This window comes from Falco rusticolus, chromosome 6 (genome assembly GCF_015220075.1).
Source record: "Falco rusticolus isolate bFalRus1 chromosome 6, bFalRus1.pri, whole genome shotgun sequence".
Taxonomy (NCBI): domain Eukaryota; kingdom Metazoa; phylum Chordata; class Aves; order Falconiformes; family Falconidae; genus Falco; species Falco rusticolus.
Genome location: NC_051192.1, coordinates 30,208,455 through 30,221,006, shown reverse-complemented (window position 1 = coordinate 30,221,006; position 12,552 = coordinate 30,208,455). Strand labels below are relative to the sequence as shown.

Below are 12,552 nucleotides of genomic sequence, written 5' to 3'. Positions count from 1 at the left end.
CCCCAGGCTGGCTGAAGAAGAGCTGTTCTGTGCTACTTGGTTTGAGGATATTGTCAGTATAAATTTTAACCATTTGAGGACTAGCGTCTGAGTGATATAAATACCTGACTTAAGATACTTGTGATAGTGTCAGATGGAGACTGTGATGATTCAGGAAGATGACCCTTTTGAGTGGGACCTGGGCAAAAAGACAGAGTAGGTGTTTTTTTTCCGTTGGCTTGGCAAGCTGACCAGGTACCCATTTGCTAGTGGGCGGTTCAAGGAAGATGGCAGAATACGGGAGATCCTAGGCCTTGGGCCCTTTTGTCCAAGGATCCTTTTGATTCTAACTGTTGAGAGTCATTTCATTAAGCTATTATTCTGTTGGATAATGTTGGAGTAAGATATTAAAGTGAATAAATGAAGTTAGGAAAAAATGGAGAAGAATAATAATGAATGTAGGCATACTTGGTATCCTGTTCACATTATTATATATTTGTTAAGTATCATTTAAAATTATTTCCATTAAGACCAGGAGAAAATTTACAAGTATCATGTAACACTGGATGAAACAAACAGCTCTCCATTGCTATTAATGTCAGAAATTACATATATTAAATATATATAAATATAAATAGAATATCCTTTACATATGCAGAGTGATTTTAGCCTTTTCTGTGCTTGCCACCATGGTCTAGGAGCATGCTTTAGAGTGAAGGCTTCACTCTGAGTCGCTTAATGGTATTAGAATTAAAAGATAGAGTTGAATTTACAAGGCCAGGAATTAATCTTCTCTTAGCACTTTATGCTACATTAAGGATGTAATTATTGATTCACCATGCGAAGTTTATTAGGCTCCTCCACCCCACCCCCTGCTTTCACACAGATGGTGTTGCAAATCACCTCTCAACGGTCACCTGCTTGAAAGGAGAGTTTCATATGCAAAGTGCTGTTCTTTGTTTAGATATGATAGCTTGCAAGACATAAATGAGGCAGCTATTTAAATTTGTTGTTACAGCAGTTGGGCTGGGTACACAAGATTAAATAAAAAGAAAATTAGGAAGCAGATGCTTGTGGCTTAACAGAGGAATTGTGCTAAAAGATACTCTTCATTACTGGTGGATATGAGTAATTTTACTAAGGCAGCTGTTTCCTTAATCAGGAAAAACACAAAACCTCTAAGATGACATCCAGATGTTTTCTGTATCGCTTCACAATATAATGAGTTTTCGTTGTATACGCCACATTTTTAATTCCTTTCGTCTTTACTTACATCCAATATATTTTCAAATACAGTTATTATCTTCCATAACTGTAGAAGACCTGAGTGCTAAATACATGACATATTTTGTGCTCTTGACATCCTTGCCGGGTGTTAGTCTGCAAGCTGCTTCTAGGGCTGACAGTGTCTGTCACCAGCATCCAAGCATTTGAATATCGGACTTCTGCAGGTTTGAGGAGGGTTTGTTTTGTTGGGGATGGAAGAGTCTCAGTAAGGAGTTTTTTAGTGGTAGTGTCTGTTCATTCTTCAGTTGTGCAGTTGTATAGTGCCCCTTACAGTGCTGCCTGTTCAAAGCAGGACAGACTATAATGTTAATATGTATATAGTGGGTTAATATCCTGTTACAGTTATGTGGGTATTTGGTAAAAACAGATTTAGAACTTCCACCAGTGCTTAGGTGTGGGCTCAGTCCTCTGTCATGCGCTGCTGACAGTTTTAATGCCTGCTAGCTTACCATCTGCCCTTGCTAGAAACACATGCTTTATTTGACTGGAGACCTGGGATTCCAGGCTTTCTGTTGCTGACAGGATATAAGAGTAGCATCCCAAATCTTTGACACTGATTTACTGACACTGAGCTGTTTCATAATTTATTTATTTGGGAGTTGTGGGATTTCAGAATCTTAAGATTTAAGCGCATCTTTTGTAGGCGGAGTCTTGTTACCTGTGGTTTGGGCCTCAGGAGCCAGCTGCCAGTGTGCAGTTGATCTGCACATATGCAGCAAATCCAACGCATTCCTCATTGTGCATGCTGTGTATCGCACCTCTTGAAAAATTAAGGCTGCCCTGAGCTTGGGGTAAGGAATTCTCAAAGGCGTTTATACCTAACAAATTCCTTTTATTACAGGCAATCATTAAAGTTTGTTTACTACATTCATCACCACCTTTTCTTGAATTATCACAACAGAGATATTATTAAACAGTCAGTTCATGAGCTTTCCAAGTACTAATGGGTTGTAGCTAAGCTTTTAATTGTGCAAGTATACATAAGCTTTAAAAAAAATTAATGCTTTCTTGACATTAGTAGATAAATTAGCAGTTACTTTTTCTCTTGTGGTCTGAAAGTTTTCTTCCTGTTAAATAGTTCCTGGAGTTTATGTCTGTGTAAGCAATCTTAAACACACATGAGTAGCACAAAAGGAAATAACTAAATATAACTGGAACAAACTCTTCCTTCATGAGTTTTAATTCTGCAGTTGTTTAGCAATTCCTTCCTTCATTCCAATTTTAAAGTGCAAGTCAGTTGTGTATAAGTTACTGTATATTAATATTTCTTTGTTTTATGCATTGCCTTCTTTCTGCTGGTTTGTACCATTTATTACTGGCCTTCCTGAAATAAGAATTTCAAACACAATATATCTACTTAGAAATTCTTCAGTTAAAAAACAACTGAAGTAATTACATGTGTTAGCCACTAACTGGGGGTGGGGGGGTGGGATTGCTTGTTGCTACATACATTTGGATTAAATCTGGAAATCTCTCACTAATCCAGTTACTTCCATTTGATTAAGTTCTCTACAGTCTTTTCTACAGAGGGTGACTCTTCATGGTACTATGTGACTTCTCTGGTACAATAATCAGCTAGAAAAGAAAATTAATTTTCTTGCTGTCAGTGAAGCCATAACAAAAAAGGCTGATGGAATACAAGAAGACGGTTTTAATTTTTATTTTTCTTTTAAAGTGGATTTGCTTCTATGAGCTGGTGACCAGCATACTGGAGTATTCTGGAAAGACCAGTAGAAATCTAAAAGCTTACCCATGTTTGTTATTTCCTCAGGTTGTGAAAAAGACAAATACTGCTTTAGCAGTCTGCAGGTGAGAGTGAGTTGTTGCTCTTAGATACCACAAGTTGCCTGAATCTCTCCAGTAAAGTTATTTGCATACTTCTACAATCACAGTTGTCAAAAGCACCTCCCTGAATTGCCGTGTCATCTTGGGTGCCAAAAGCTTTTGCAAGGTTTGAGCGCTCTGATGCCTGCTGCTCTCACAGATGTGTCAAAGCTTTGGATTGCTGTGCTGAAGATCTCAGTATAAATACAACCCTGTGGTGGTTTCAGCCTTAGATGGGGATGGAAAGTCCCCTTTTGCTACAGGATCTATATTTTCCAGGCTCTCTCCACTGAAAACCATTTGTATTTTAACATGTTCCAGCCCAGCACTGTATGACAGTAGACGCTGAGCAAGATTGTGGGAACGGCTGCAGACTGTCATTATTTTAAAATGAGACATTCCTCCTGCTTCATACAGCTGCGATGTTGTTTATATGTGTGAGGGAGAGATTTACATGAAAACCAGTGCTTCTTTGAGAACTTTTATGAGAGGGGAGCGTCTGAGATTATTTCCCAAACTAAGTTTTTTTCCGGTTTAGTCCTTATCCTGGGATTCTGACATCTAACCCCAAGATACCCCTGCACTGTTCTGTGTAACAGTTTAACTTGTGCTGCCTCTGCCGGCATCCCGATGGGATTAGAAACCCAACCAGTTGCATTTTGCTAATCTCCAGGGAGGGAGGGACTTGTTTAAATTCTCAATAAAATTCTGCTCTGTCTGGTGAATATCCTCATGTGAAGGTGTGACAAACCATGCTTTGTAAAGGAGCTAAAACATGCTTTGTTTCCTTCATGGTGCTTTTACAGAATTGGTGCCACTTGAAATTTCCAGCTCATGGTCAGGTTTTCACTGTCCAGGCTGACTGGACAGTGTTGGTGGGTTTGGCTCGGGCAGCACAGGCGGTGTGGGATGCTGTAGGGTGTTCAGTGCAGAGGTGCCCCTTTGCCTCTGGAGGGAAACTTGCCACATCCAGCCAAGCTTCAGAGCTCCAGGTTGGTACAACCCCAGGTGAACCAGGCCTGCTCCACTCAGCCATCAGTGACCCTCCAGTCGTGGGGACTGAGAGGAGCTTATTAGCTCTGAGCAAAGTAGTACAGATGGGCAAAGGTGCTTTGGGTCTGATGCTACACTTGTAAACCAGAAAGCCTTCCCAAAACTCAGTGCTGAAGAGCATGATGCTGGCTCTGGTGTCGGTGTATGCAGTCATGCTGATTGGCTCTGGCTTGTCTTTGACCACTGTAGGCGTAGCCTCAAGCTGAGCTGCTTGTTTTTAAGGCACTGTCCTGTTCTGTATCCTGGTAGGATGACATGAGGCTGCGTGCAGCCCTGGGCTGGAGGTAGGCTCATGCACTGACGTGGCATTTCACGTGTGCTCTGCTCAGGTCTGGCAGGACCAGGGCTGGCCCAGAGCTGGCAAGTTGGTCTTGGACCCAGTCTGTTTCCTGGGGAAAAATGCTCAAAACAAGTTCTCGGCACTTCAGGCTCTGGGTGTACAATAAACACTACTACAGCTGCGAAGATCCTAGATGAAGTCCATTGGGTGCCTTCCATTGGTACTAGTTACCACACTGATATGACTCATTACAGTGCTTGTTTCTAGAAATGTCAACTGTCTCCTCACCTTGTAGCGCAGATAATTCATAACTGACTGGGCTCAGCCAGGAGTAATTGAGGACTGAATGAAATTAAACTCAAAACCACCTGCTAGTGTCAAGGTGACAGTAATTGTAAAAGCAGTAATTGCTTCTGAATTAATGCCAGCAGCTGGGTAACTTATCCAGGTGTCATAAACACTGGAAATATATTATAAGAAATGGTTTCAAATAATAGGCCACTTAAGTGTGGCAGCACTTGGTATTGAAGATAGTGGAAGAATTCAGCTTAAGCTATTTTGAGTATTCTGGTATGTCTCATGGAGCGCCACAATTTTTTGTAGCATTTCTAATCTTTCATTTAAAAATAAACCAAATGCAAATGTAGCAAAAATTCTGGATTGTCTTTCAAGAAAGAAGGTATTGGAACACATTCTTCTAAGAGAGTTCTCTTCTGTTAGCAGATCACTTTAAACCTATCAGCATTTGTTACACTGAAAGGATTTCTATTCAGTGTTCTGAAGAGCAGCAAAGTGGCCTGTCCCTGTTAATTTTTCTGCTCTGGTTTCCTGCTTTTGCACTGAAATACCCGTTCCTTACCCTACTGGGAAAGGCAGTCAGGTACAGAAAAGAAAGCAATAAATCTTACTTAGTGGTTTGTCAGTTTCTATTTGTAAACATAATACAAAGATGAAAAATGCTTAATTTGACAGAATTAGAAATGTGGAGAAAATGTCTTTGTCAATTGAAAAAAAAAAAAAATAGGATTGTTTCCTTTGGTATTAAAATCTAACTTCTGGTTTCCCTTGTATGGAGGACCTTTTCAGGCAGAGTTCTGACCGTTCTTTAATTTATGATATTGTACCATGTTATGCTCTTTTTAAATTAGATATGCCTCATACAGAATTCTAATATATTTCTTTGTTTCCTGTATTTTTTTTCCTGGTTAGGAACAGCAATTAAATGTATGATGGGATAATCTAACATTTTCAAAGGGGTTTGTCATTCCAGCCAGAGGAAACATTTTTGTTTATCCAGAGGAGATAACATTCTTGCACTATAATGAAAGCCACTGCTCACCAGATGACAGCTCTGGTCTTACCCCTGTCGTTGCATCTTTGCAGGCAGATCCTCATTTCCCTGTGGGAACGCTGTTCTTCCTAATAAGATTTGATAATGGGCACAAGAGTCTGCAAAATCTGATTGATTGTGGGATTTGGTCTTGTAAAACAGAGTTCTGGATGTATCACCTCTTTTAACAATCTCTTTTAAAAGAAAAAGACTTGTTCTTTAAAGCCATTTAAAAAGAAAATAAAATCAGAAGCCACAGTTGGTACCTGGATGCCACAAGGTTGTGTAGAGAACAAAAGTAACTGCTTTAAATTAAGTGGGTATTTGGAAAACTTGGTTCATTAAATTCACAAATTCTTTTTCATCCATTTTTTTTTCTCTGTTCAAAACCTCTGCATTTGCATCAGTGGCACAAAGTAAGCAGAACCGAAAAAAAAAAACCCATACCCAAACTGCTTTTCTAAGCAGAATGCCTCACTGAATTAAGGTCACATTTGAGACAAATAAGGAAACTTTTATTAGGAAAGCTGCTGATGGAAGTTCTGTATATGTAAATGTGGTTACTTTCCTTCCCTTTTTCGGTAATAATGCTGGCAGTCCTACTAGAATGAAACATGCAGATTATAGTTCCTGAGGGAATGGATAACTTTTGGCATGGGGATCACGATGTGCACAGGTACAGTGTTGTGCAAAAGCATACCTCCTAGCAGCTTGTGCAGAGGTGGTGTGGCAGGGGAGTTCCTGGGTTAGTTTGTTCTCTCCTATGAAGACCAGAAGTATTTATATGTACTTAAAAAATAATTGAGAGCATCTAATGGAGTAAGAAAGTAACATTTTGCTCTCTGGCTTGGTGCATGTGTGTTAACTGTGGAATGAACAGACAGTAACAGGAAAGCCAAGTATACGCAGCAGCGAGGTAGATTTCTTGTTTATGTATTACTGCTTACTCAAATGTTGTTCAAAGACTTGCTGGAATAATAGTGATGGTTTGGGCTGACTTTGTAAGGCACTTGAGATTGGTAACTTGAAGGATGACAAAGGTGCTGCTTTACTGAGCATTGAGTTTATTGTAATTAACAATTTACAGCCTACTAATATAAACCAAGATCTCAATAGAAACTAGTAATTCTACCTTCTATATAATTATTATATGACTATAGTAAGTATTTAATTTTCTTTAGTGCTAATTTTGAGTAGAACTGCAGAGTGTGAAGGAGTCTGCGTACTTATTCCATAGGGGAGTCCTTACACAGGACCTTCACATGGTGAGAATCAAGATCACACAAGTTTGTTAAGAGACCTTACATAAAAATTTAAAAAAGGTTAATAATACTTTTGAGTTTCAAAAGGATTATCTCACATCCAAAATCTATCTTCTGGCAAAAAGTAGGTTAGAGAGAAATGCTTGAGAAAGCGTTTAATATCCCACCTAACTCCACGGAGTTACATCACAGATCATTTCTGATTGGTTTCAATTATCATTTTCTTCCTAAATCACAGTGCTTCACTTGGAATGATTTTCTTTGTTGTAGTGTAGTATCTAGCCGAGTTAAATGTCAGTGCAGTTTCTAGTGGTTTGGTTGTTTTTTAAAGGCATCAATAGTACTTTCCTCTGAATCTTCAATTTAAAAGAAGGGATTGATAACAGTGTGACTTATCACACCACCTGATGAAAGGACAGCTGGTACGTCATGTAAATAACTCTGCAGTCCCTCTTCCTTAAAAAAGCTTGCAGTCTAGATAGGATAGAGCACTGGAACAAGTCATGGATGTCTTGGGAGTGTTTTTTAGACTTGTAGGTAAGAGCACTAAGTGTGGGGTGAAGGGTGGGTGCAGGTGTGGGGCTGTGACAGCTTCTGCCAGGTCTGATCCAGCTGCAGTAGTTCAGGTAAGTAAGCCTGCATTACTGCTGGCTGAGCATCCATCAGGAGAGGCCAAGAAAAGTCCTCAAGCCTCTCAAGGTGACCACCGGGATGGGAAGTTTTGCTACAGGTCTTTTCCTTTATTGTATATAATGTCTCTCATTTCTGTGCTCTCTCACTTCTGCCTTTACTCTGTGCATCTCCATAATGGCTGTCATACTTTTTGCTTATCAAAAAATGGCTGTACTGGGTGATAGTGGGGAGAGATTAGGACTTGGCAAAAAGTTGAATTTCATGTAAACGGTAGAGACATTAAGTACAGATTTCTGTTGTTCATTTACTTACATTATCTGGGGGAAAAAAAAAAATCTTACCTTGTGCAATTATTTCTTGTCCAGTATTAGAAGTTTCTGCAAAAGAAAAATGCAGTGAGCATTGTGGACAGTGTGCCATAATTATAACACTCGCTTTTCCTATTATTATTTTTAACTGTTAAAGCTGCAAATTGAAAAACGAAGTGGTTCCTTTAGTAATCTTCACCCCTTTACCCTTGCTGAAAGAGCATAATTTTGCTGCATGAAGTTGCTATTTATTGCGTTCATTCACTGTATTGTAGTATTCTTGTCATTCTTGTTTATACTGTTCTACCTAATAGTGATTTAGCAGTCAGCTGTTCAGCCACATTAAATTAGCCCTAGAGAAAACTGGGTAATGTCCATAGATTACTTTTTTTTTTTTTTTTTTTAAACTTTGGAAGAGGAAAGAAAATCACTAACATGCATTAGTAATAACCTGTTGAAATTTTCATGTAAACAAGAAGTGCATCTTCACCTCAAGACTTGTTCCAAAGTTGTAAGATGGTTTAAAAATAATTTTGTAGTTCTCTTTTCCTAGTTGCCTACTAGGAAAATTGTTTACCACATTGGAAGAGTGCATTTTGGACAAGAAAGAAGTTAGAATGCCTGGCTTCACTGTATGTTTTAATGTCGGTGTTCAGAGCGCTGTGCTTATCAGGAGTGAATTACAATTTCCTTGCATATCCGTATGTGGAACAGTATTTCCTTACTGCTTCATGTCAGATGTGTTTATTTTTTGATAACTATTATTTTTGACATTTCTATGAGGTAGGCAATTTTATTTTGAAAGAAATTGGGTTGTTAATTTATAAAAGAAATGCAATAGAATTGAAAAAATGTGAGACTTGGTAGAAATATTTGAAAGTAAAGCGTTATTGCTGTACATCAAATCTTTAATTAAGATACTAAAATGTTATATTTTTGTCCAGAAGCAATTATTGTAACAGACCTCTTTCTGAGCTTGCATGTAATCTTTTTAATGATGAAGGATTAATATAGCCTGTAAAGTACAGCAGTTACTGAGCCTTGCTGCCACTGCTGTGGTTAAATAAGTATGTGCCTTTTCAAAGGGAGATTTCCTCTTGCCCTTAAAAACACATCTAGAAAGAGTACAGATGGCACCTTTAACCACATTCCAAAAAATAAAATATCTACCAGCTTTACATATGGCAAAAAATAGGGTTTTACACTGCATAGCAGATGCTTCTACAGAAATTCAGGGTCCTTATGTGCCCGTTGCTTGGGAGGGTCATTGTAACCACTCTCCTGTTAATACTTCCAGTGTTTCAGGACAGAGGTGCTAAGGTAAGCTGATGAGTTGATTGCAGCATATGTTGTGAAAGGCTGAGGGGGCTTCTCTTGTGCTGGAAGAGCAAAGCATAGGTTTGGGTTCAACAGACCGAAGGTAAAAAAATGTGGCTGCGTAGTGTAACAAGGGGAAAGCTTGTGTGCTCCTGGTGGGTTACTGTCGCTTGCTCCTCTCAAGGAAATCTGCCTATAGATAATTACATTTAGCGTCAACTGTTTCTGAGTGTCCCTCAAGGTTTTAACCCTTGGGGAGACTGAATTATGTGCTGGATGAAGATCACAAATCCATAACTTAATTCTCAGCAGAATCCCACACACCTGGTAAACCAAGGAGTCAGAAATAACATGGATTATGAAGGGATTTCCAAGCAAATTGTTTTCTGTGCTGCCTTGCTTCAAGTTTCTCCCAGCACTCACATGCCATCCACTTGAAAAAGTTTTCTGACTCCAGCCATAATTTGGCTTCAAATTACTTAACCTCACTCAAAATGTCTTGTACTGTAATTCTAAATCTTTGAGTCTTGTCACAGAAATCTTGAGATCCGTGTCATATGAAGACACTGTGGGGTAGCCTGGAGCCTCTTTATGGTGACATGATTATCCTGGAGTTCTATATTCTCTCCTGATCATATATTTTTCAATAATAAAAAACTTTTCTCAAAGTGGCTTGTAGAAAGTGGGATTTTATAAACTGTATTTTATTGGTGTCAAAATAAATTTCTTCATTACTTTCTTTTGACCAGCAAATGTCTTTATGTTTTCACGTGAGTGTATATGCATTGTTTTTCCTTCTCTGAAAATTTGCTGTACTGTACTACATGATAAGGTGCATTAGGTGTACATTGATTTCTAATACTTCAATAAATAAAAATTCATCATAAATATGTCTGAGGGAGAAAAATGAATTGAAGGGAGGCATTATTAGAAAGAGAACAATGAAGGTGACTTTGCTATTTTGGCCTCTACACCTGGGATAATCCCTTTCATTGTTGCGCAGGATCCCAGTGTAATTCCAAGCAAATAGGCCTTGAACATCCACATATTGAAATCACTAAATAGGTTTCTATATTTAAGTTGGAACAATATTGCTTCTAATTAAAAACTGTCTTACTAGAGCACTTGGTGCTCAAAAAGTCAGGTTAATGTAACCTGAGCTTAGCTTGCAGTTGAAGGACAGCAAATTCCTCTTTGTTCTAGCTTTGTAACTATTACTTTGGACGTTAAAAGTTCCTGGTGTTAAATTGCTTGTCACTCCTGTGGGCATATGTTAAACATTTGGGGTCTTTCCACTTCTTGTTTTTAACATGAAACCTGAAACTCTTCAGATACTAAAGATCAGTTAAGTCTTCAGTTACCTACACAGATATATTCCATTTTTTTAATCAATCATGGCATTGGTACCACCTGGGCATAAGCCAGCTGAGTCCATAAAGACTGTACTGCAGATTTATTTTTTTTTTTTGAGGAGGGGAGTGGAGGTAAGGGGAGGTGGTTTTGCCGCAGATTGCCCGTGCAGCACGTTCATAGTACGGCAGGTACCTGGTGATCCAGCCCTAGTTCCTGCAGCGTGCTGAGCCACTGCAAATAAACCCCATGCAGAGCAAAGGCAACATTTCTGTGGCTGTGTGCCTGCCACTCTGGGAGGAGGTGTCGCACTGATGGCCTCGGTTTGATTCTGGGGATGCCAGATGCAGGTTGTCTGGCAACATTGCTGTGTGATCCTTCTGTGTGAGTTCTGCTGTTGCTGTGTGCAATGGAAAGCAGGTTGTGCTGCTCTCATTCTTTTGACTGTAAAAAAGCAGGGATGCCTCATCGTGCTGAGATGACTGGTACTGTACGCTTAGTAATAGTATTATCTAAATTAATTCAGTGGGAGCAACAATCCATTTTCCAACCCTTTGTTTCTTCTTTACTTCCAGGTTTTCCGAAAAAAGGCAGTGGAGCTTGGAGAGAAATTGCTGCCTGCTTTCAATACTCCCACTGGCATACCTTGGGCACTGCTTAATATCAAAAGGTAAAACAACTGCTTTTTGGTAACTAAAGCATATTAAAAAGTTCTGCTGAAACCATCTTCACCACAGAACCGTTACAATTGCTGCAGAGTTTATGCCATTCCAGCTAGGTAAAAATTGACACAACATCCTTGGTTCTACAGTTTAAATTGGGAAATTTAAGTAGCTATATGTTACATGCACAGGAATGCGTATAGAAAGACATTTATTCCTCTCAGAACTGACTGCTTTTTTATCAGTTAGTATGTTGCTCATCACTTTTCCTGAAGTCCTTCATTGCTTTTAGTGTTGTTACAGGTAGGGTAAAAGCAAAGGGTCATGTGCTACTCTGAAAAGATAAGGTTTCCAGCCACTTTGTACTCCGTTTTTTCCCTGATCTCAAATGTAGTATCAGCATGTCCTTCGTATTGAGAAGCAAGAGTAATACCTGCTACAAGTGACTTATCTCCCAGGGAGTAACTCTGCCTTGGCCAGTTGTGGTTTGAAGGTATATGTTTGCTGTAGGAGGTGCACGCTCTTCTGCAGTTCCTCTGGCCTCCAGTGTCTGACTCCAGACAGATGTCAGCCGCTCCTGGTCCATCTCAGGACTGCTAGCAGTGACACTGTGCTGGTAAAGAAAACGTTTTCCTTGCACAGCCTGGGGAAGAATATTGAAAGTTACATCTGTGGGGTATGTTTGTGTATTCATAAGGACACATCAGCTTTCTTCGTACTGTGAATAAACCCCAGCACCATCTGTCACAAGAAAGCAAATCAAGAAGAATTTCACATGTGCATGTGGTGGTGTTGTCTTGTGGTTTTTTTCACGATTCCCTCTTTGACAGTCAGCATCTTCCACTGTTCTCTGCCTGATCTGTATTTATGGGTATGCTTTTTCCCCGTAGTGGGATGTACGCTGGCATGTTTGCTTGGTTTGCTGTGTTTGCTTCAGGGTTCTCAGTAAACTTCTCAGAGCCAGTCCTACAGAAACCCCTGGTATGTCAGTTCAGACAGGCTTATCTTCTGCCTTCCTTTCAAACAGAAGCAAGGTGGGAGGCAAAGAGCAGGTCTGTGTGCAGGAGCAGGAGGGAGGGAGTGGCTCCTGAACTTTCTCATCTTTGAAGGGGCTGATTAACTGCTGCCTGGTGATGATCCTTGGACTTTGACTTACATGCGTGCTAATGATTTCTTCTCAACAGACTTTAATGAGTTCTGCACGAGTTCAATAGCATAACAGCTAAATGTTGGCATAGGTTTGTAATTGCAACACAAAAGTCAGTAC

General features: G+C 39.5%; 1 protein-coding gene across 3 annotated transcripts in view; it reads left to right on the top strand.

Annotated features, from left to right (window-relative positions):
• The window catches only part of MAN1A1 (mannosidase alpha class 1A member 1), a 151,768-nt gene that overhangs the window by 76,207 nt on the left and 63,009 nt on the right, over nucleotides 1–12,552 (top strand). For all 3 annotated transcript variants that reach the window (XM_037391545.1, XM_037391547.1, XM_037391546.1), the window contains exon 5: nucleotides 11,199–11,293. In XM_037391545.1, the coding sequence (XP_037247442.1) occupies nucleotides 11,199–11,293 (95 nt within the window). The remainder of the gene's footprint in view (nucleotides 1–11,198; nucleotides 11,294–12,552) is intronic.